Here is a 23668-nt window from a genome sequence, read left to right on the forward strand (position 1 = left end):
TGTGGCGAGCGTAGCGAGCCACCGAGCCCGAAGCGTGGCGAGCGTAGCGAGCCCCGCGAGGGGACACAATACTTTTTAAGAAATATGCGTCCCCTCGCGGGGCGCGCTTCGCTCGCCACGCTTCGGGCTCGGTGGCTCGCTGCGCTCGCCACGCTATATAAAATCAACTCTATGCCCACTTGGATAGTGGGGAAATGAACAGGACCTTCTTAACATTGAATCCTATGCAAAATCGCATTGAATCGCATCGCATCGCATCTGATTGTATGCCTTAAGGTAAGGCATACAATCACAAAATCGGCAGCCCAGATACTACATAAGTACCGAGAATATTCATAAACTGGGAAAAGGGGAAGGAGATATGGCTTTGTACTAAGGTCCCTCCCTTATCTCCAACCCAGGTATGGTGAGCCAGGAAGGAGGTACAGAGACTTGTTTATTTCAGAGGTACAGTCTTGTTTATTTCTTCAAGTACTAGTAATTATCTTGAAACCAGAGTTAAACAAAATGTGGCATTCCAGCTGTTGAAGGACCACAAGATGCAGCAAGCCACAGCTTGCCAACCTCTTGTTAATGTACCCCATCTGAAAGACTATTTGTCCTGCAGGCATAGGATCACATGCCAGCAACAGCATTTGCTAAAGATGCATACAGCTCTCTACAATGTTTTTATGCAGAAGTTTATGCCATTTTCCAGCTAAAAAAACCCCAGCTTAAGTAGATGGAGTTATCAAAGTGACAGCTTACACTTACTAAATCAGATGTGTAAAATACTGAAAACAAAAAAGTACATTGCTCAGTTGCTATTCCAAACAAAAGTGCACTGTCCTAAGGAGCCTTCCACTCAGCTCAACACCATCCATTATAAGATAAATGGGATTACCTTGTTTCTAACACTATACTTTTGTCTTCTACATACCTGTAAATCAAATATTACAATGAAAAGTACATAGCACATACGTGAGCAGTCCGCTCCATTGCCTCTGTATCCTTCATTACATTTACACTTGTAAGATCCTGGTGTGTTGTAGCATCTTGCGTAGTTACTGCACTGATACTGCCCAGTGTAGCATTCATCAACATCTACCAAGAAATAATACAAAAGTCATAATACATGTGGAGACAAATAGATACAAAAATAAATCCAGGTCATCTATATCTGCAACAATGGGACCACTGTGGGCCTGATTCTGGTTCCCTTGCATAAGCAAATTCTCTCTCTCTAATGGACAAAACCATGTGCACTGCAGGTGGGGCAGATGTAACATGTGCATAGAGTTAGATTTGGGTGGGATTTTTTCTTCAAACTGATATCTATATTGCAGTGTAAAAATAAGGCAGCCTGTATTTACCCTGCACAGAAACAACATAACACCCAACTCACCCTGCACAGGTTACATCAGCCCCACCTGCAGTGCACATGATTTTGTCCATTAGAGAGAGAATTTGCTTTTGCAAGTGAACCAGAATCAGGCCCAGTATGTATAAAGTTAAAGTAGAACATTTCCTTTCTATGGACAGTAAAGGCATTGCTCTCAGAATGACCCAGCATTCATAATGTGCTGTACATAAACATGTGACTGTGTCCCTACAGAAGACCACAGGACTACATGCGGATGCCACTGTCCTTATTAGGTCTACTGAACATTATTATATACTGCTGTGAAACTCCATAGGTTGTATTGTGTAAGTCCTGTATAGGCAGTGCAACTATACCTATACTGTACGTATGGGATAAGCTGTTTTAAAAAAATAAAATATAAATCATATTAATACATTTGAATCAAATATATTTAATCTCTGCTGATATAGCTTGCCATAAGCTATAGGATAATAGTACAAAACAACCAAATAACTGGTATGATTATTGTTGAGTGTGCAGTTCAGTGCAATGAGTGATCACAGCATGAAAACTGGTCTGAAGCATTAAGTATAGATTTCAGGGGAAATGTAATAAGATGAGAGAATCAGAAAGTGAGAGATTTGGCAAGAAATCACCATTTTTTTTTTAATAGCGGCAATTATATACACTGCAAAACCAGTTTGATTTTGAAGTGTAAATGATTGCAGCTTAAAAAAACTGGACCCTCCTACCATTCAATTGTTCAGGGCAAAACTTTTCCACATCTTTCATATGGAATGGGTAGAGGCATCCCTTCAGAAGGAAGAATGCACAGAAAATATTTTTTGAATATAGGAGGGATTTATTGATTCTTTATCAAATGATCTCAAAATCTCTCAGGTGACACCCCGAGAGATCTTTTAATACACCAATAATAGTTCCATATCTATACGATCCTCAAGCCGTGTTTATCCACATATATATAGATTTACGTGTGTGCTAACGATAGAAAAAGTTACAATTTATTCTATTGCAATTTGAACCCTTATTGTATTTCATTGTTGCAAAAGCCACAACTGCATCTTGTTGACTGTATTATTGTAATGCTCAATCCTTAATAAATATACTTTGGAAAAAAAGCCTGGAGATTTCTTACCAAATATCTCACTTTCTGAATCTCTCATTCTATTAAATTCCACCCTTCAAATCTAAATAGATACGAAACAGACAATGCACACTGCAGCGGCCACATAGGTCCCTTGGTAGACAAAATATCACCAATAGAGTATGTGGGTGCTTAGGCTGGTGGACTACACAAGGCAGGGAGATTTCTATTCAATCCTTATGGTTATACCTGAGGAAAACATGGAGGCTACATCAGGAGTTTAACATTTCAATTGCAGTTGGACCCCCTCCCCCTGAGATGAATTTGTCTCATCAGTGCTTTTCAATTCCATTCAAATCCATTGTATAGCCACACTGCACTATGAGGTTTTCTGAGTTTATGAACAGGATTATGATTATACACAGGTAGAAGTACTGGGTACCAGACAGAAGTATCATCATTGTAGTACACTTAAGGAGGGACATCTCCCAAAGCCTGAGTGCCCATGGATTCTATTGGTGATAATTTGTCTATAATGGTTTTCAAATCTGTCCGATCTGCTCAATGAATGGAGACAGTGTATTTTATAGAGGTGCTTTAGCTTCATGCATGCAGCTATTTCCTCCCCTTCCCTGCTGGCTGGTTGGCTGCATGACCAGTGTATGGCGAGATGTAGGTATTAACCTCATTAAAGAAAATATGTCTGTAATGTAACAATAAACGTGTACAATGCCTACTTACCGAAACACTGGTATTTGCCATGAGCATGTACCAAGTCATATCCAGGATGGCACTTGCAAATATAGCTTCCAAAAGTGTTCACACATTTCCTAAACCTAGGGCACACAGCTTTTCCTGTTGTACACTCATCAACATCTGCAGAACAGAAGTGGATATTAAGGTTTGCACTTTAATAACATTATAATTCTCCTATATACTGTACACACAGACTCTGGGCCAGATGCACTTAAAATTGAGAGTGAATAACCACCAGCCAATCAGCTCCTAACTGTCATGCTACAGACTGGGTTTGAAAAATTACAGGTAGGGGCTGGCTGATGGTTTATCACTCTCCATTTTATCACTTTCCAAGGCTTAGTACATCTCGCACATAGTACAGTCTAATAATGTGTATTATGTACTGAATTTAGTGTCATTTATGTAAACATAATAACAGAAGAAAATACTGATCCCATGCTATCTGGCATGGAACAAAACCTTTCCTTGTATATAGAACAACTATGCTACGATAGGACGCAGTGAGAGTGTGTAATATCAGCTTATACTAAGCTAGGTGCTAAGGACTTATTTAAGGTCACAAACTAGCAGTAGGACCAGATGTAATAATGTATATCACAACATTCCAATCAATGCTACAGAAAAGCAAGTACTGTATAAATCTTATATAGTCATTCTTTTAATGTGCACACCTGGAGCAAACAGATGGTAGCAACCAATAAGACATTTGTTTTCAGCAATGAAATTGCTGAGACCAAATATTCCCTTAGTTGCTGTGGGCTACAAAACATGGAGCTACATGACTGTCTCATTTCCAACTAGTTAACAATGTGCTGCTTTATGTCATCTCTTATATACTGTAGTTTCACTCACCCAAACAAGTTCTCCCATCCGGTCCTAACTGCAGACCAGGAGAAGGACAGCGACACCGGACCTCTCCTTTTACTACATCACATCCATACTGGCAGTTTGCCATGGAGCAAGTATGTGCATCTAGCAGAGGATAGCAAGCACAGGCAGGTTTACTACTACATTTATCAGCAGTGGCAGCTCATGAAATAGTTCTAATACTGGATACAAATGAGCCTAATTCATGCTTATATGTACAAGCTTTCCCAAGTGTGATTTTCTCCCCTTCACAATTGCTGACATTAGACAGTGATGCAGCCACCCAGGAATGAAAAGAGACACCCACCGGATACATTGTACACTGATTCGCAATCGTGTGCACATTCGCAGCCTAAACTCAAAAATGAGGAACATTGGGTATTAGGGTAGACCTATGACTAAGCAGAATGGATTCTGAATTAGTAACACTGGTGCAGTGTTTTTGTACATAGGAGTCCACATCTAACAGAGGATACAAGCCACAAATACAGTCATAACAAGCCTACGTTTTTGCCACCACTCCCCATTAACACACGCCCTTCCTGTAAAACACTTTACAATGAAATCCTCATTGAGAGCAAGATGGCAGAGACACCTTGATGCATGTGCAATGAGACCATAGCATATGCAGGAACATCGGCCATTGCATACAAACATGAAGTTAGCCCAGTATTCCATATTTTCTACAATTTTTAGAGCTTTATTTTGTTACTCCTAAAGACCATGGGCCCGATTCTGAGTTGCACACAATGAGGTCACAATACCCATCACCTCCAGTGATTGGAAGTCCTGTGTGACAGCACTTCCCCAGCCCTGAGGGCAGCCATCATCACCATTGATGACCGTTATGTCTACCTAGAGCAGTAGCAGGGTAGTAATGGCCCAGAAAAAGGAAGCTGAGCTCCAGACAGGTCCTAAGGTACCCATGCCAAATACAGGAGCCACAACATGACAACAGTGCCGCTCTTTTGGTATTGCACCCTGGGCGATGGATCTGCTCACACACCATACTCACAGCCCTGGACCTATCCCAGCTTGATAGAGGAGAGGCAACTAAAAATGGCATACACTCTAAAGCACTGTATGTCTGATGGAACGTATGTGCATTTACATTGTAAGATGCAGCCGTATCCAACTCACATACAACTTGTGTGCAACTCAGAATGAAGATTTATGTTTTTGACCATCAAGGATCTCATTTACTTGTTGAACATTAACTTTTCTTTGCATATTGAAATATTTGTTAAAAATCTATGATAAACATTAATATTCCATAATGAATTAAAACAGTCAGCGTCTGGCAACTGGCCATCGATAGTGCAAAACTATGCAATGGATGACATCAATATTTGTGGGCCAATCAAAACACAGGGGCAGGGCTTCGCAGGTGTCGGAGGGTGGAGCTATGCTCCATGCCCCAGCAACTTTGAATAAAAAAAAAAGAGCAAAACGTTGTTTTGCTGTGCCATGGATGGATGGAAACCATCTGGTTCTCCCCCATCGATGGTAAAAATATTCAACATTGGCCAGAAACCATCAATGATTTTGAATCATCGATGGTCGATGGCCATCCCTACTCAGATCTACGAGCTACAAGGCTACGAATGGATGTTTATGATAAACATCCATTCGCTGCTGTATGGAGGAACGAGGAGAGCGCGGGGGTGGGGGGGGGCGGCATCTGGGGGATTCGCAAAGCTGTGAAATTCACAGCCTTGCGAGTCAACCAGAATAACCTCCCATTTCCCTAACCATATTGTTTAATATGCCATATACAGTATTGATGTGGAGATTAATTGGTTAATTGGTTCTTCAGAACTTTATGTGTCTGGACAGTGCAAATCTTATGTTACTATGCTCTGTGACACTGACATCTCTCAGCCCCCTTCTTCTATTTGTGTGCTGCATTTACAGTACATACAGTCAATATTGTACCTGGGTAAGCATGTGTGTATGTACAGACCAGTTATGGTTAACCTTGACACTCGGTACTCTTTACCTAGCACGGCGCCCATCGCGGGCATTGAATGCACTTAAAAATCGGGTGCGACGCGACCAACGCGATGCCCGCGATTTCCCATAGGGAACAATGTTAAATTTCTCAATTGACCCGATTTTTCTGTTCAATGCCTCAATTGACCCGATTTTTCCATAGGAAACAATGTTAAATGGCCCACAGAGGCCAAATAGGCACCCTAAAGTGTGAAATGGCCCCCACAATTGTTAACGCCACCCCGCGATCAACGTGAACCCGAAGCGTGGCGAGCGCAGCGAGCCCGCGAGGGGGGGGGTTGGTACGCGTCCTACGACCTTTTCATACCCCCACTATCCACGTCAGCGTGGAGTTGAGAATAGAATAGTGTGGCGAGCGCAGCGAGCCACCGAGCCCGAAGCGTGGCGAGCGCAGCGAGCCCCGCGAGGGGACGCGGATACCTGTGAAGCCCGCGAAGGGACGCGTTTACCTGTGAAGGTATCCGCGTCCCCTCGCCACGCTTCGGGCTCGGTGGCTCGCCACACTATTCTATTCTCCACGCCGACGTGGATAGTGGTGGTCATGAAAAGGTCGTAGGACGCGTACCGCCGCCCCTCGCGGGCTCGCTGCGCTCGCCACGCTTCGGGTTGACGTTGATCGTGGGGTGGCGTTAACAATTGTGGGGGCCATTTCACACTTCAGGGTGACTATTTGGCCTCTGTGGGCCATTTAACATTGTTTCCTATGGAAAAATCGGGTCCATTGAGGCATTGCAGAAAAAGAAGGGTGAGAAGGTGCAGATTGCGCTTAAAGCAGCTCTTGGTTAAAGTGACAGTGGAAGGGTAACACAACACCCTTTACATAGGATTAGAGAAGAAGGTAACTGTGACTTAAATGATGAGCGCTAGAATATAAAAATGGTAGTACTCCCCTGGTTTTGATGTTCTCCCACGGGACTCCTCAACAGATTTATTGGGAGTAGTATATGTGGAGAGAAAATTTATGTAGATTCCTCGTATAATACTGATATTTCAATCTGATATTTCAATCTGTATACATAGTTTCAAAGCAATCATATATACATGCTGGAATGACAACATACACGGGGAGTTCTCCCCTTCTCAAATTACTCACAAGTGTCAGAGTAAATCAGGCGTATCATAAAAATCTTGTTGCGTCCAAATAAATGAGGGATTCTGCAGTCACAACTAAGATAAAAGTAGTTTGACTTTATTATAATGTTAAAATAACAAGTGTAGAACAAATGGGGTACTCATCTTATGGGTTCGCAGGGGTCAGCTGAAGGGTGGTATCGCTAGGAAGTAACGGGGCCCCGTTTCCTGGAGTGGTCAGCAGTCCTGTGTCCCCAAAGTGGTGAGATCCCCTAATGCAGGTCAGTCAGCACCAACGCGTTTCGATCGGCATCAGATCTTTATCAAGGTGTTGCTGACTGACTGAGCTGCAGGGTTTAAATACCCTGTAAATGATTATTGATAGTGATCTCCTGTGTAGAGTCCGGGCGGTGTGTATATATCAGTACTTCTTCATAGTTTTTTATGTCCCTTATTGTCCCATCCATGTTCCTGGGCGGTATAGTATCTGATGTAGTTCTGGCCGGCGGCCATCTTATTTCCGGCGGACATGACGTTCGTGCGGCGTCTGGTTAGTTTCTCCTCCTCGTTTGTCCTGTTTACGGCGTCCTTGTTGTCATGGTGCTCGTTGCCATCTTCCGATTGGTTTGTATGTCCGTTTTCTGTAGTTGATCTTTTGCGTATCCATCTTGTGGTTGGCAGCGCTGTACGTCAGTTTGTTCTCCGGCGGACATCTTTCGATTGGCTGTTTCCCCGGCGGACATCTTTTGGTTGGCTGTGTCTGTCACTCGTCCTTTTTAATATACCAGGCTGCATCTTGGTATTTATCTAGGTATAACAAAGATTGTGTTTGGGAGGTATCCATATCTTTCACAATAGACATTTTCATTTGAAAGAGGCATTTATTCTCGTAAAGTGAACTAGTGCTAATGTGGAGAGAACTAAAGTGACATGGTGCTTATCAATAATCCAGACGATGTAAGAGAAGTGAAAGGGTGGTTCAATGGTTGATACAAAAATTACTACAAGTTAATGGAAGTATATAAAATATAAAAAAGCCTAAAAAATCCGAATTAATTGGAAGGATAAAATATAAATATAAAAATATATAAATATATATTTTAAAGGAACCATTTTAGTTCAAAGTCTCTATTTAGACCAATGGGTTCTAAGGTCCTACAATTATATATGCACTGCATTTCTTTTTGTGCAAGACGTTTCGCCAGATTTTTATCTCTCTCGGTGGTTTGTATTTGTTTAATCCCCCAAAAACCAGAGATGTTGTGGATTGAGCAGTTATGTTCTTTTTTGAAATGTGCCGCTAAAGGGTGTGCTTCTAAACCTTTTTTTATATTTCTGAGGTGTTCTGAGATACGAGTTTTAAGGGGGCGAGAGGTTCGCCCGATGTACCACTTGTTGCACGTGCATTTGATGGCGTAGATAACGCTTGCAGTGTTGCATGTGATGAAATCCGTTATTTTCATTTCTTGTTCGTTAATAGTTACGGATTCTATTTTTGATGTAGATGGTGCTGTTGTGTTCTTGCACCCCATGCAGAGACCGCATCTGTAAAAGCCCTTTGATCTGTTGTAACTATGCCTTGTTTGATCGCCCATGTGTAGGCTTCTAACGAGGAATCTACATAAATTTTCTCTCCACATATACTACTCCCAATAAATCTGTTGAGGAGTCCCGTGGGAGAACATCAAAACCAGGGGAGTACTACCATTTTTATATTCTAGCGCTCATCATTTAAGTCACAGTTACCTTCTTCTCTAATCCTATGTAAAGGGTGTTGTGTTACCCTTCCACTGTCACTTTAACCAAGAGCTGCTTTAAGCGCAATCTGCACCTTCTCACCCTTCTTTTTCTGTACTGCCTTCCAACACTAAAGAAAAGGAGCGGATTGCTGCTAAAACTATGTTTTCCCTAAGGGAAAATAGACTAACCAAAGCTGGATCACTACTCAGTTTAGTAGAAGAGAACATTGATGTTCTAGATGACAACCTAGATAACATCATGAAGTCTCTAGAAAAAGACCTACTTAAAGAAAGCCGAATATGGTGGGAAGTGGCCATATTAGAAAAATACATCAGCAATAGAATTGTCCCTAAAGGACTTACCATAGAGAAAAAAGCCTCATTCACCTCCTCCTCAGATCAATTCCAGGCAGATTGGGAAAAAATTCTCAAAGAATGTTCACTCTCACTGATGACCCTCATTATCAGAGAGAGAATGACAGAATTAAAAGACCTAGGCATTAAAATCGAAGCGAGTAAAAAACTTATTACTCCGTTTAATAATATGCCTGAATATATAGAACTAGAGGAGGAAATACAATCACGTCTCCAAAAAGCTGAAACTCAATTAAAGGAAAGGAAGATAAGGAAATTCCTCAGGGATACCAAACCAAAAGGAGAAAGGAATACAGAAGACCAACAACATAAGAATATAACCACACTAAGGACAGAAACAGAGAGGGAGCACAATAGAACCCCAATTAGAACGAAAGGATATCAAAGGAGAAAACAGTTCTACAACAACAGGACAGACCCATATCCACAGAGGAGAGAATATGGTGATCACAGACAAAGAAGAACAAACTGGAGAGATGAATATGCTAGACCAGAACGAAGAGAATCACCAGAGTGGAGACGTGGAAGACGACACTATGAATCGGATAGGAATCATAAAGAGAATTATGAAAGATACGAGACATATTCAAGATACAGACCAGAAAGAAGTCCGTTACCGACACACAATCGATATGGACCCTTGAATAATGAACATACCCACAACTCACGTAATTTTTTAGAGAAGAAACGGTACAACAACCGTCCAAGATAAAATACACAAAAAGAGGAAAGAGAGGTGGCCAAAATAAAAATAAAAATAAAAATAAAAAGAGAATAAAAATCATAAGCCCGGAAAAAACAGATGCAGATAAAACATCAGAGGAAAAAATTGAGGGGAAAGTTAAATTATTTAATCTGAGTTCCTACATCCTAAAAGAAGAAGAGCGTAAAGTACTTGAAAAAGGTATGAAATACGCACCAACTGCGAAAATCAACGAATTCGAGCTATTCGTTGACATACAGAAATACGTGAGGAAACTCACCATTAAGAAATTCTTTCTTACAAAGGAGACTGCAGACGAGACAGAGGAAGGAACCACTTCCATGTTTAGGCCGAAGTCCACCTTTTATCCCGCACACCTCAAAGGGAGTTTTATAGATACATTCGCAGTACAAGTAATGGATGATATGAAGAAAGCAAAGACGAAAAAAGTTAACTGCAATCTGAATTATAAGGAAAGAAGGGCACTGAACGACTTACAGAAAAATGATCAAATAGTCATTAAACCCGCGGACAAGGGGGGGGAGTTGTAATCTTGGATACCAAAACTTATGAGGAAGAAGTATATAGACAAATAAATGATGAAACTACATATAGAAAATTAAAGAAAGATCCAACCATAATATATAAAGCAAACTTAGAAACCCTAGTAAATAGATATGAAAATGTACTAAATACCAAGGAAAGAAAATTTATTTGTATAGAAAATCCCCAGATACCTGCTATATACGTTTTACCCAAAATTCATAAGGACCCTATAAACCCCCCGGGACGCCCCATTGTCTCGGGTATAGACTCTATAACAGCTAATCTTTCAGAAATGATTGATTTTTATCTCCAACCACTTGTTTTTAAAAATAAGTCACACTTAAAAGATACTCGAGACATTTTAAATATTTTAGATCACATTGAATGGAAAGATGATTATTATCTGGTTAGTGCGGACGTAAGTTCCTTGTATACCATCATTAACCACGACCAAGGTATTAGAGCTGCGAAAACTGCCCTTGAAAAATCGGAATTGGAACCTCAGCTACAAGAATTCATCCTGGAAGCGATTTTATTCATTTACAACATAACTACTTCATTTTTAAAGGCTGTTTTTATCTCCAAAGCACAGGCACGGCCATGGGCACCAGGTTTGCCCCCAGTTATGCGAATTTATTTATGGGTCATTGGGAAAACGAAGTCATCTGGGAACAGAACCCATATAAGGCAAACCTGGTGTCCTGGTCGCGCTATATTGACGATATTTTATTTATTTGGAAAGGAGACGAGGAAACCTTACAGTCATTCTGCAACTACCTCAATAATAATATATACAATATCAAACTTACCTTTATGATTGACAAAATCAGTATTAATTATTTGGATCTGACAATATACATAAAGAATGGAAACATCTGTACTAAAACTTTTCAGAAACCGACGGACTCTAGCACATACATTTATGCCGATAGCTGCCATCATGTGAACTGGCTTTCAAACATCCCCAATGGCCAGTTCAAACGTTTAAAAAGAAATTGCACAGAAACAGATATTTATGACTCACAGGCTAAGGAAATGAAAATATCATTCCAAAACTGCGGATATAAAGAAGAAGACATAGAGAAAGGAATAAGAGCAGCGCAAGAAGTAGGAAGACAAGAACTATTACAACCAAATGGAACAAATAAGGAAACCAATTCCGATTATCAGTGGGCATTCATCACAGATTTCAATGCCCAGCACTACGAAATAGAAAAATCTTTTAAAAAGCATTGGTCCATTATCCAAAAGGATCCGGTAATTGGACCCTTACTGCCAAAAAAGCCAAAACATATTTATAGAAAAGCAGCCAATATAAAGGATAAGCTAGTTAGAAGCCTACACATGGGCGATCAAACAAGGCATAGTTACAACAGATCAAAGGGCTTTTACAGATGCGGTCTCTGCATGGGGTGCAAGAACACAACAGCACCATCTACATCAAAAATAGAATCCGTAACTATTAACGAACAAGAAATGAAAATAACGGATTTCATCACATGCAACACTGCAAGCGTTATCTACGCCATCAAATGCACGTGCAACAAGTGGTACATCGGGCGAACCTCTCGCCCCCTTAAAACTCGTATCTCAGAACACCTCAGAAATATAAAAAAAAGGTTTAGAAGCACACCCTTTAGCGGCACATTTCAAAAAAGAACATAACTGCTCAATCCACAACATCTCTGGTTTTTGGGGGATTAAACAAATACAAACCACCGAGAGAGATAAAAATCTGGCGAAACGTCTTGCACAAAAAGAAATGCAGTGCATATATAATTGTAGGACCTTAGAACCCATTGGTCTAAATAGAGACTTTGAACTAAAATGGTTCCTTTAAAATATATATTTATATATTTTTATATTTATATTTTATCCTTCCAATTAATTCGTATTTTTTAGGCTTTTTTATATTTTATATACTTCCATTAACTTGTAGTAATTTTTGTATCAACCATTGAACCACCCTTTCACTTCTCTTACATCGTCTGGATTATTGATAAGCACCATGTCACTTTAGTTCTCTCCACATTAGCACTAGTTCACTTTACGAGAATAAATGCCTCTTTCAAATGAAAATGTCTATTGTGAAAGATATGGATACCTCCCAAACACAATCTTTGTTATACCTAGATAAATACCAAGATGCAGCCTGGTATATTAAAAAGGACGAGTGACAGACACAGCCAACCAAAAGATGTCCGCCGGGGAAACAGCCAATCGAAAGATGTCCGCCGGAGAACAAACTGACGTACAGCGCTGCCAACCACAAGATGGAAACGCAAAAGATCAACTACAGAAAACGGACATACAAACCAATCGGAAGATGGCAACGAGCACCATGACAACAAGGACGCCGTAAACAGGACAAACGAGGAGGAGAAACTAACCAGACGCCGCACGAACGTCATGTCCGCCGGAAATAAGATGGCCGCCGGCCGGAACTACATCAGATACTATACCGCCCAGGAACATGGATGGGACAATAAGGGACATAAAAAACTATGAAGAAGTACTGATATATACACACCGCCCGGACTCTACACAGGAGATCACTATCAATAATCATTTACAGGGTATTTAAACCCTGCAGCTCAGTCAGTCAGCAACACCTTGATAAAGATCTGATGCCGATCGAAACGCGTTGGTGCTGACTGACCTGCATTAGGGGATCTCACCACTTTGGGGACACAGGACTGCTGACCACTCCAGGAAACGGGGCCCCGTTACTTCCTAGCGATACCACCCTTCAGCTGACCCCTGCGAACCCATAAGATGAGTACCCCATTTGTTCTACACTTGTTATTTTAACATTATAATAAAGTCAAACTACTTTTATCTTAGTTGTGACTGCAGAATCCCTCATTTATTTGGACGCAACAAGAATTTTATGATACGCCTGATTTACTCCGACACTTGTGAGTAATTTGAGAAGGGGAGAACTCCCCGTGTATGTTGTCATTCCAGCATGTATATATGATTGCTTTGAAACTATGTATACAGATTGAAATATCAGATTGAAATATCAGTATTATACGAGGAATCTACATAAATTTTCTCTCCACATATACTACTCCCAATAAATCTGTTGAGGAGTCCCGTGGGAGAACATCAAAACCAGGGGAGTACTACCATTTTTATATTCTAGCGCTCATCATTTAAGTCACAGTTACCTTCTTCTCTAATCCATTGAGGCATTGAACAGTAAAATCGGGTCAATTGAGAAATTTAACATTGATCCCTATGGGAAATCGCGGGCATCGCGTCGGTCATGTCGCACCCGATTTTTAGTGCATTCAATGGCCACGATGCCCGCGATTTTTTACCTGCGATGCCCACGATCAAAATCGTGGGCGCCGTGCTAGGTAAAGAGTACCTGACACTCCAGCTGTTGTTGAACTACACATCCCAGCATGCCCTGGATCAGTTTTAGCATGGCCAAATAGTAAAACTGTTGCAGGGCATGCTGGGGTGTGTAGTTCGACAACAGCTGGAGTGTCAAGGTTAGCCATCACTGGTATAGAATTATACTGGAAGGAAAGCAACTAAACTGAATCCCATGGAAAACATTTCTGTGGATGTTCGTCATAGAAGCTACAAATTACTGTAGTAGAATGCAGACTATATATAAATGTGCTTAGGTTGGGGTACAGTGTGTTCTACTTATATCAATACAAAATCTTCTTATTTATAATCCTGAATTTTGAAAAACACTTTCTTTATGTGTGCCAGCACTATAGCTATGGTAACTGCATGTGAGCAACAGACAAAACAACCTGCACTATACAGAAACAGAGAACAAAGAGTACAGCAGTCATACATTTCAATAGATCGCCAGGCAGTTATGAGGGAATAACAGTGTGTGAGTAATGTTGGATGGCACTGACATACTTGAACATGATCCATCGGCCATCAGCATGTATCCATTCAGACAATAGCACTTGTAACTGCCATAAGTATTCATGCAGCGGTACTTGCATGGTCGGGGCTTCAGTCCACATTCATTCAGATCTACAGTACATTGAGATGAAAATTAGATGGATGAACATCGTTTCTTTCGTAAATGATTCATTGACAGTTTTGTGGATTTTCAACAGTTAAGCAACTTCAGTTACTGTATATCATAGTCTTGAACAAAATAGACTGTGTAAAAATATTTGGTCAGCACAATATAAATAATTAGGATTGATCAAGATCAAGTCTTTTTTTATGGCAAAAACATAAGTAGGCAGCTGTTCACTGTACATGGACACAGTTCTGTTATACATTGTGTAAAACAATATTTGAAGGTATTGGGTACTCATGAAGTGAAATTTAGAAATCCGTAAGACATTTATGTTTAATGACTGCACTTTGGGGTATAGTTACTAAAGGTCGATTTTGTTTGATGTTAATCGGTTAATTGAATCGGTTGATTGATATTGGAGGGCTAGAACACATATTTACTAACATTACAAAAATTAATATAAAAATTAATCTGGCAGTAAATTAGTGTTTTAGCCCTGGAAGGCCAATATTGATTAAGATCAATTTTTAAATCTATAAACATCGACCAAAAATTTACCAAAACTGACCTTTAGTTAAACCCTTTTGTGATTCTGTACTGGGTTCTAGATTACACAGGGAACCCAACTAAACTCTCTCAGTGATCCCTCTTACTTTCACATGAAAGTTCCTTTTGGGACACACCAGACCAGAACAGGTCATATGTACAGAACACGTGATAAAATGTGATCATAAGCCTTCTAGGCCCTCTTAATAATAATAATAATAATAATAATAATAATAATAATAAAAATGACATCTTAAATGATTTATAGATGAAGGCCTGGAATTAAAATGTTACCTTAAAATCATGAATGACCAAATACACATGTAAAACTATCCTATCTGACAGTATAAATAGTGACACAGAGTATGTGATAACTTTTCATTATTACATGTTACATTTATTAACATTATAGTCACCTTAACCAGCACATTTGTATAGTAAATACCATAAACACAATTTAGAAATGGTCAAAATTTACATATATGTATTTATTTATATGTAATGTACAGTAGTACACCCTGTGCAAATCATTCCATTTGGTAATGCCTTCTCTGGGAGCACTGTTGTTGCTTGGATTTTACATACTACAGACTTATATAGCGATGACTGAATGAATGGTTTTTTAAATAGTTTGTGAAAAGATGCCCGAACTGATCAATTGGAGCGATCCACTGCAAGTCACCCCTGTCCCATCCAAAGTGTTCACCAAGAAAGTTTATGGGACTATTCCAGAGACAGATGATCATATTGGTGTACATTTATTGAGCACAGAATTCTGTTCTGCTATAAAACGTCACTTACCGGTATTTTGTTTACTAAATGGATTGTGACTGAAACCACCAACACAATAAAATGTCAAAAAATATAATTAGATAACATTACCCAATATAATTACCCAGTCATACATTCTGCCAAGCTACTGTATTATAATGGATTTTAGAATGAATGACATATAATAATGCATACAGAATCCTAGTAATTGCTCTGATAATCAGCATAGCATGTAACAGGAAGTGGAATGAATGAAGTATGCAGCCTGGAGCTTCCCATAGAGCAGTGGTGCTGCACGCACAGAGGCTGGATGCTTTCCTGTAGCATTTATTTATAAGCCAGACATCAGAAACCTTAACATATAACAAACTGTCTACCTCAATGACATGAAGATCCACCCAGGACTAATGCTATTAGGAAATCAGGTATTGTCAACATACTGTACATTCCACATTTGCACAGATTATTATGCTGCTTGTTGGAAATGCATAGAAAACAGCACTTAGAGGAGTTACTTTTACAAAGTCAGCTGCTCGGCAAGAAGTCTGGAAATGGTGCTTTCAGTGAAGAAAGGTGAAAAGCAGAGGCGCAAACATAAAGTACACTGCCCACAGAGATGTGCAGCTAAAAAGAGGCTATGAAGGGACAATGGCTACACACTGTGCTATATAATATGGAAGTACAGGTTTAACCTCGCACGTAAATTTGGTGACATCATGTCTCCCAAGGTATCCGGACAACGGATCGACCGAGTTAAGGACAACTATGCCATGGTCGACCACTAGTGGGCGACAGCATCTAATTAGACGTCTAAACTTGGTTGACCGCATTTACATAGACAGTGACGATAGATTGATGGGAGGAAAGCATTGGCGCAAACTTGTTTCACAGTAACAAGGATTCTTGTCTTTCTTTGGTGCTGGTCCACTTTGTTCCTACTCTATACAAGTGGACATAGAGTAAGCAAGCCATGCAAGGGGACACTGTGCACAGTGTTCATAGGCACCGCTCTGTCATTCAGCACCAAATAAAGATGATAAACCCATGTCAACCTTGCTACTGTTGACCAGGTTCCCGTCGATCTAGCATCACTGTCTATGTAAACTCAGACAACCATGTATAGACGTCTAACTAGATGCCGTTGACCACTACTGACCATGGTATTGTTTACCTAAACCTGGTCCATCCGTTAATCCATAACTGCCTCCCAAGAGCAGATGTCTGTTGGAGCACTCCTCAAACATAAACGAGACCAAGGGTCAAATGGTGTAACCAAACAGGCCTATATTGCAAACATGTAGGGAAGCAACCTGCAAGTAGATCAGAGAAATGACAACAATAATAATAATATTAATGATAATAATAATTAAACACTTTTTATAATTTTCAGATCTATCTGTACCAGCCTCCTACATATCCAAACAGCATAGTTTATAAGAAGTGTGTTTTGTAGAAGTGTGACATGAACTAAGACCTTTACATGGCTCTTTAAATTGAGAATTTGGCTCTTGAATCATTCAGGCTGTATTGTATGGAATATAGTTTAAATACCAGGGAGATAATACAAAAATAACGAATGCTGTATCTAATGTAGCCTACACAAAAATAATGTAGCTTGTCACTATATTTATAAGAAGTTGTCCCCTTATAGAGAAGATGTGAGGCAGAGCTAGTGCTTAGAAATAAGGAATATAGAAAAGGCATCATTCTCATAAAAGTAAGGTTCATGCCAAAACATGTCTGAATTGCATGCCTTAAGCCTGTTTCCATGTCACAGCCATGAAGTCATCCCAACAAGGGGAAGCCTGCTGCAGAAAGGTTCCGCTCATTCTTCTACAGCCATGCGCTGACAAGGAGAGCACTGGCGTAGGAGACAGTAGATATTCTCACCCCCTGGAGGATACTCTGTTGCTGGAACATCCACAGGATGATAAAGAGGCACTTCATAATACCAGTCAGGCTGTATGGTCAACAGGCTCTCATCTTCATATGGAGGGAAAAGATATTGTCATCAATTTACTCTCTATAGATTGTGTATTGTATGAGAGAGAACCAACACTGTACAACAGGGCGCATTTACTAACATTGCAGAAACCATAGTAACAAATGCTAAAAAAAGACGTTAGTCCATAGAGTTCAACCTATCTAACTTGTACCTACTCACTTGAGTAAGTCATCATATTTATAGAATTCCCTTAGTGGCCATAAATGCATCCAGTTTTGATTTAAATTCATTAACAGTAGTTGCTGTAACCACCCCCACCGGCAATGAGTTCCAGAATTTTACTGCTCTAATGGTGAAGAATCCTCTTCTTAATGCAGTACGAAATTTATTTTCTTCGAGCCTCAGTACATGCCCGCGTGTCCTCCTAAGTATAGGCCTGTTAGTGAACAAATCATCTCCCAGTTCCATATGACTCCCAATCCAGTATTTGAACATACTAATCATATCACCTCTCAACCTCTGTTTCTCCAGTGAAAACATACTCAGCCTGGTTAACCTATCTTTGCATTCTAGTGATTCAAGACCTTTTACTAGCTTAGTCGCCCTTCTGTGTACCTGTTCCAATTCATTTATGTCCTTTTTAAGGTGCTGTGCCCAGAATATTCCAAGTGTGATCTCACCAATTCCTTGTAAAGAGGCACTATCACATTGGCATACCTTGAATCCATACCCCTTTTAATGCATGCCAGTGTCTGGTTTGCTTTTGCTGCTGCACTTGAGCAGTAAGCACTGGTACCCAATTTTTAATCTATGATGACCCCAAGTCCTTCCCTACAGCATAATTCCCTATAATAACTCCATTTAGCCTATAAGTAGCTTGTTCATTTTTGTTCCCATAGTGAATTACTTTACAGTTTTCTACATTAAACTGCATTTTCCACCTTTCCAGCTTATTTAAGTCACTTTGTAGTGTTTCCTCATCCTCTCCCGAGTTATATTCCTTACTCAATTTCTTGTCGTCCTTAAAAACGGCAATTTTACTCATTATGTCACTTTCAAAATCATTAATATATTACACAAGGTGGCTCCCAATATTGAACCTTGCGGGACTCCACTTTGGACCTTACCCCAGCTGGAATGTATGCCATTTACCACCACTCTCTGTCCCCGATTGTGCAACCAGTTTTTAATCCAATTACAAATTTTATCTCCTAATCCTAAATTACCTAGTTTATTAATAACCTTTTATGAGGCACGTGTCAAAAGCTTTGGCGAAATCAAGCAGTATTACATTAACAGATTTCCATAAGTCCAGCCCCCTACTGACTTCCTCATAGAAGCTAATTAAATTAGTCTGACATGATCTATTTTTGGCATACCCATGCTGATCCTCACTTTCTTCTGTTCTAAGAAATTTTGGATACTATCTCTTATTATTCCTTCTAATATTTTCCCCACAATGGATGTAAGGCTGACCGGTCTATAATTTTCAGGATTAGTTTTGCTAACTTTCTTCCATATTGGTACTACGTTAGCCAGTCCCTTGGTACCATCCCAGAGTTTATTGATTCCCCGAATATCAGATATAATGGCAGTGCTATGAAAGAACTCAATTATTTTAGTATCCTAGGGTGTATTTTGTCCGGGCCAGGAGATTTGTTACTATTTAGGTTCTGTAATCTATTTTTGACTAATTCCTCACTCAAATATACAGTTTGGGAGCAATCAAGAGCCGAGCATTTAATCTATGAGAGATCTTCTAAATATTCTTCCCTTGTAAATTCAATTGACTAATTCTGCTTTCTCATTTCCCTCTATTACCAGGGTACCCTGCTTATTTTTTAGTTGGTCAATATTTTCCTTCCTTAACCGTTTCCTGTTTATATAACTGCAGATTTTTTTGGGATTGGATTTGCTATCTGCGGCTATGTTACGTTCAGTCTCTAATTTAGCCATCTTCATTGTATTTTTACATTTCTTATTACATTCCTTATATGCGGCAAATGATTTGGTTGTCCCATCTTGTTTAAACATATTGAATGCCCTCCCTTTTTTTAGCTATTTCAAATTTGACTTCTTTTATTTACCCTAGGAATAAATTTATCAGTGCCTACCTGCAGTATTTTTTTTTTAAAGTTTGCCACCTTTCAGTAGTATCCATACCTCAAAATATATCCTTCCAGTTTATATACTTTTAGGACTCCTCAAACTTACCAAAGTTTGCTTTTCTGAAATTTAAGGACCTAGTAACCAATTCGCCATTCACTGTTACCCATCTATTTAAAGTTATACAAGGACAGCAAATACATGATTGGTTGCTAAGGGTAATGGCAAATCGTCCACCCAATTGCAATCTTAGTAAAGGAGGGTTATGGCCTGATGCAATGTTGAACACAATTCAATTTAGCTGAAGATAACGGTCACATTGCGTACATTGAAAATAATGCCTTTATTCATCTGTATACATACTGGAGATGTATGCATGTCTGTGAATGGATCAAACCCCCCCCCCCCCCCCTTCTATTTATACACCGAGATTAATAGCTGCCATTGCCTGTATTGCCCACATACCCTCACTGAGCATTACCTACGTGAGATGGCCTGCGAGGATGTGACATGGAGGGGGAACCAACACCACAAGTGAATACAAACAGGGAATTTTTAACATTTTGTATACCCTGCTTTAGACATCAGGTTAGCAAATGTTTTGATCTAACAGCTTTGAAAAATAATTTAGGTCTATCAGGTAAATTCTAGTGGTACATTTTGCTATTATGACATTTAACATCCATCAACAGGAAACAACACCGAGCACAGTACTACATTGCCCAGGATGTCTGGAAGGTATCCACATTAATATAATTGGTGCTCTTATTTGTCTAAATGTTTCCTTTTCTCTTCCACCTGTTGATGACTGATTATTTCCTACTTTTATAGTCCCTTAGAGTTTAACCCTTTGCTTAGTCACTGCAAAAAAAAAAAAATCACAGAAGTGAAGTTTAAGACAATTTTACACTGAAACCAATTATTTGTTCACATTTTCTCTTTTATGTTTTATTCAGAAATACAACTATAACAACATTTATGCTCAATGGGATAGTTTCTGCAATGCTGACAGTTGAATTAGAAAAGCTAATGAAGCTTACATATGCTGTCTGGCATGGTAAAAAAAATGCATAGATAGACAATCATTAGATCAAGACCATATTGTTGACATGCATTAGGTAGACAGGTACAAAATATCAATAGTTACAAAAGATATGAAAGTTCATTTTTTGTTGTTGTTATTTTGTATCAAATGTAGCATCTTTCCTGTTATGTGACCACTATCAGAAGATACTAATGCATGTCAGCCATATGGTGCTGATCTGTCATCAATCTTCTATATCTTCCGGATACCATTATACTGTATGTATGTAGCTAAAAATGCTACAGATATTGGTCAACCAGCTAACTGATTATTCAATTAAACTGTCCAACTTTGTATTGTACTGTATGTCCCTATGTTGCCCATACTCAAAAATCTCTGATATTGGCCACAAGAACCAGATAATTACATGACTCAAAATGACCTGAACTCTATAATGAAGTGTGACCTTCTCTATGGTAACAGCAATTGCATCTGTTTAAACGCAGTTCTTATAGTGCCAATAATACCTGCACCGTTGGTATTACTATGGTGGAAATGCACAGCATTTGTACATTAACGAGAATGAGACATCAAGTTACATTCCGTGTTTGAAGACGATAAATAGTGTAGTAAAATTCCACGAGTTTGCAATGCCTGCAGAGTCATTAGCTTAGGTTTTCTCATAATACCAATGGAATCAATAGTGGATCAGCATCGGCTTATTTTGCTGAGGCTCATTGAAAAATAAATCAGGTAATACAGAGACAGACTTATGATAGCATCAAAGTGGGTGGAGAATATAAACAGTAAGTCAGACAAAATACTGTACCTTGATTGCAGGTTTTTCCAGTATATCCCGGGTGACATTTGCACTTGTTGGGTCCAACACAATCTCCATGTTTACATGCTGGCTGGCAGATGGCTACAGGGGCAGGAAATACAGTTTACTTACATTTATTATACTTATAAAATAATGAAGTCAGTAATTAACATTGTTATGGCAATATTGACACAAATCAGAAATTATAGCTCAAACCCTGGATCAGTGTACACATAGCACCCAATTGCTAATGATTGTCTATACGGTGCTTATTCTCCCATACAGTTTCCCGGCAGGTGATTACAGAAAGTGCTGTACAAGTAGGGGCACGTCTTACAAACTTTGACCATACAGTATAAGGATTGGAAGTAGACATATGGATGCTAAGCACAGGGAATTGATATCTTGTAATGATATCATATACATTTGCAAAATTAATTGTAAAATTGCCCCTCTCTTTCTTTAACTATGGTTAGCACTCACACCTGTCTGCAGTAAAGGTACATTTATCTATAGGAATTATATTGCTTCCATGTGTGTGTTTTCCAGTTTTTTATTTATACATGTAATTTCTTACCATTGAATAAAAGTATTTTGATTTACACTTTTTTTTACATCAGGCTATTAAAACATGTCATTAACAATGCTTCAATGCTTAGGTTTTTACATTGTGTGGTCATCAGGGCCGGTGCAAGGCACCGGAGCGCCCCAGGCGAGTCGGGGTGGGGGCGCCCCGGTGCCGGGGGGAGGGAGGGGGGGTGGTACCTGTGTAAAAAAATTGCTGCTCCGGCATCCCTGCAGTGCTGGGGCGGTCAGGGGTGTCCGTGCCGTAGGGGTACCTGCGGCGCCGTCATGTGTATAAAGCTGGCTGCGGCCGGCGGGGTCCCTGTAGTGAATAGCAAATAACTAGCGCTTCCCGCGCCACCGCGCGCATACCGCTAGTTATTTGATATTCACTACAGGGACCCCGCCGGCTGCAGCCAGCTTTATACACATGACGGCGCCGCAGGTACTCCCTACGACACGGACACCCCTGACCGCCCCAGCACTGCAGGGACGCCGGGGCAGCAATTTTTTTTACACAGTTTGCTGGGGGTGAGGGTCGAACTGCCGCCCTCCAGGTGCCGGCGCCCTAGGCAAATGCCTAGAGCTGCCTAGTGGTGGCGCCGGCCCTGGTGGTCATCAGTAGGACTTACAGTATGTCTAAAGTTTGATACACACGGTGAGTCCAATCTTTCTGGTTTTAGTGAAAAATTTGGTAATGTCTGTGAGAAAATGACAATCAACCAATTTCTATCAAAAGCCGCAAAATGGTTGTTCAGATAAATTGGTTACACTAAATGGATTTACCAAAGTGTCCATTTATGTCTGTTTTACGATTTTCAGGAGCATTGTCATTTGCTCTCATACAGATGGAGCCGCTCTCACTCTATCACCAGGAGCCGCCAAAGCCTGACAGAATGGGGCTTGAGTGCCCCATTCTCCCGGAAGCCCTGCAGCCCATCTCCCTGAAGCGGAGACAGGCAGGGAGCCTTCTGTCCCTACTGCCGTACTGGTAGGGACATGCAAGCAAGTGAGCCGTCCTCTGACCCGCAGATTACCACCCTCCGCCAGCACGGGGATCTGGCAAGCATTCAGCAAGGCTGAGGGCCGCTACATCTGTACATTACTAGATTTTTGTTTCAACCAGAAAGATTGCACAGATAATCTTATAGTGTGTGATCCAGCTGTGATCATGTTTGAAAAACATGCTAATAAAGTACTATATATATATATATATTAGAATATAGTGTTGAGTAAAAGCAGCAATCACACTGAGAAAAAAAATAGTTGTTTTTTACACACATGCACACGTGTTTGTCTATATTATTATTAAATAAAATGTATCTTTCTGTTACTGAAAACATTGCCCATCATTAGCAGCTCCTTC

The 23668-nt window shown here is 40.0% G+C and overlaps 1 protein-coding gene across 8 annotated transcripts in view; it reads right to left on the reverse strand.

The window, feature by feature from the left end:
• Positions 1-23668, reverse strand: part of NPNT (nephronectin) — a 116035-nt gene that overhangs the window by 25829 nt on the left and 66538 nt on the right. For 4 of the 8 annotated variants that reach the window (XM_083178746.1, XM_083178762.1, XM_083178720.1 and 1 more), the window contains 6 exons: positions 21748-21840; positions 17734-17826; positions 14412-14531; positions 4059-4178; positions 3189-3323; positions 961-1083 (listed from right to left, as the gene is read on the reverse strand). In XM_083178746.1, coding sequence (XP_083034872.1) covers positions 961-1083; positions 3189-3323; positions 4059-4178; positions 14412-14531; positions 17734-17826; positions 21748-21840 — 684 coding nt within the window. The remainder of the gene's footprint in view (positions 1-960; positions 1084-3188; positions 3324-4058; positions 4179-14411; positions 14532-17733; positions 17827-21747; positions 21841-23668) is intronic. The other 4 variants (XM_083178737.1, XM_083178754.1, XM_083178772.1 and 1 more) reach the window with 2 other exon arrangements.

Source organism: Crinia signifera, chromosome 1 (genome assembly GCF_055691185.1).
Source record: "Crinia signifera chromosome 1, ASM5569118v1, whole genome shotgun sequence".
Lineage (NCBI taxonomy): Eukaryota > Metazoa > Chordata > Amphibia > Anura > Myobatrachidae > Crinia > Crinia signifera.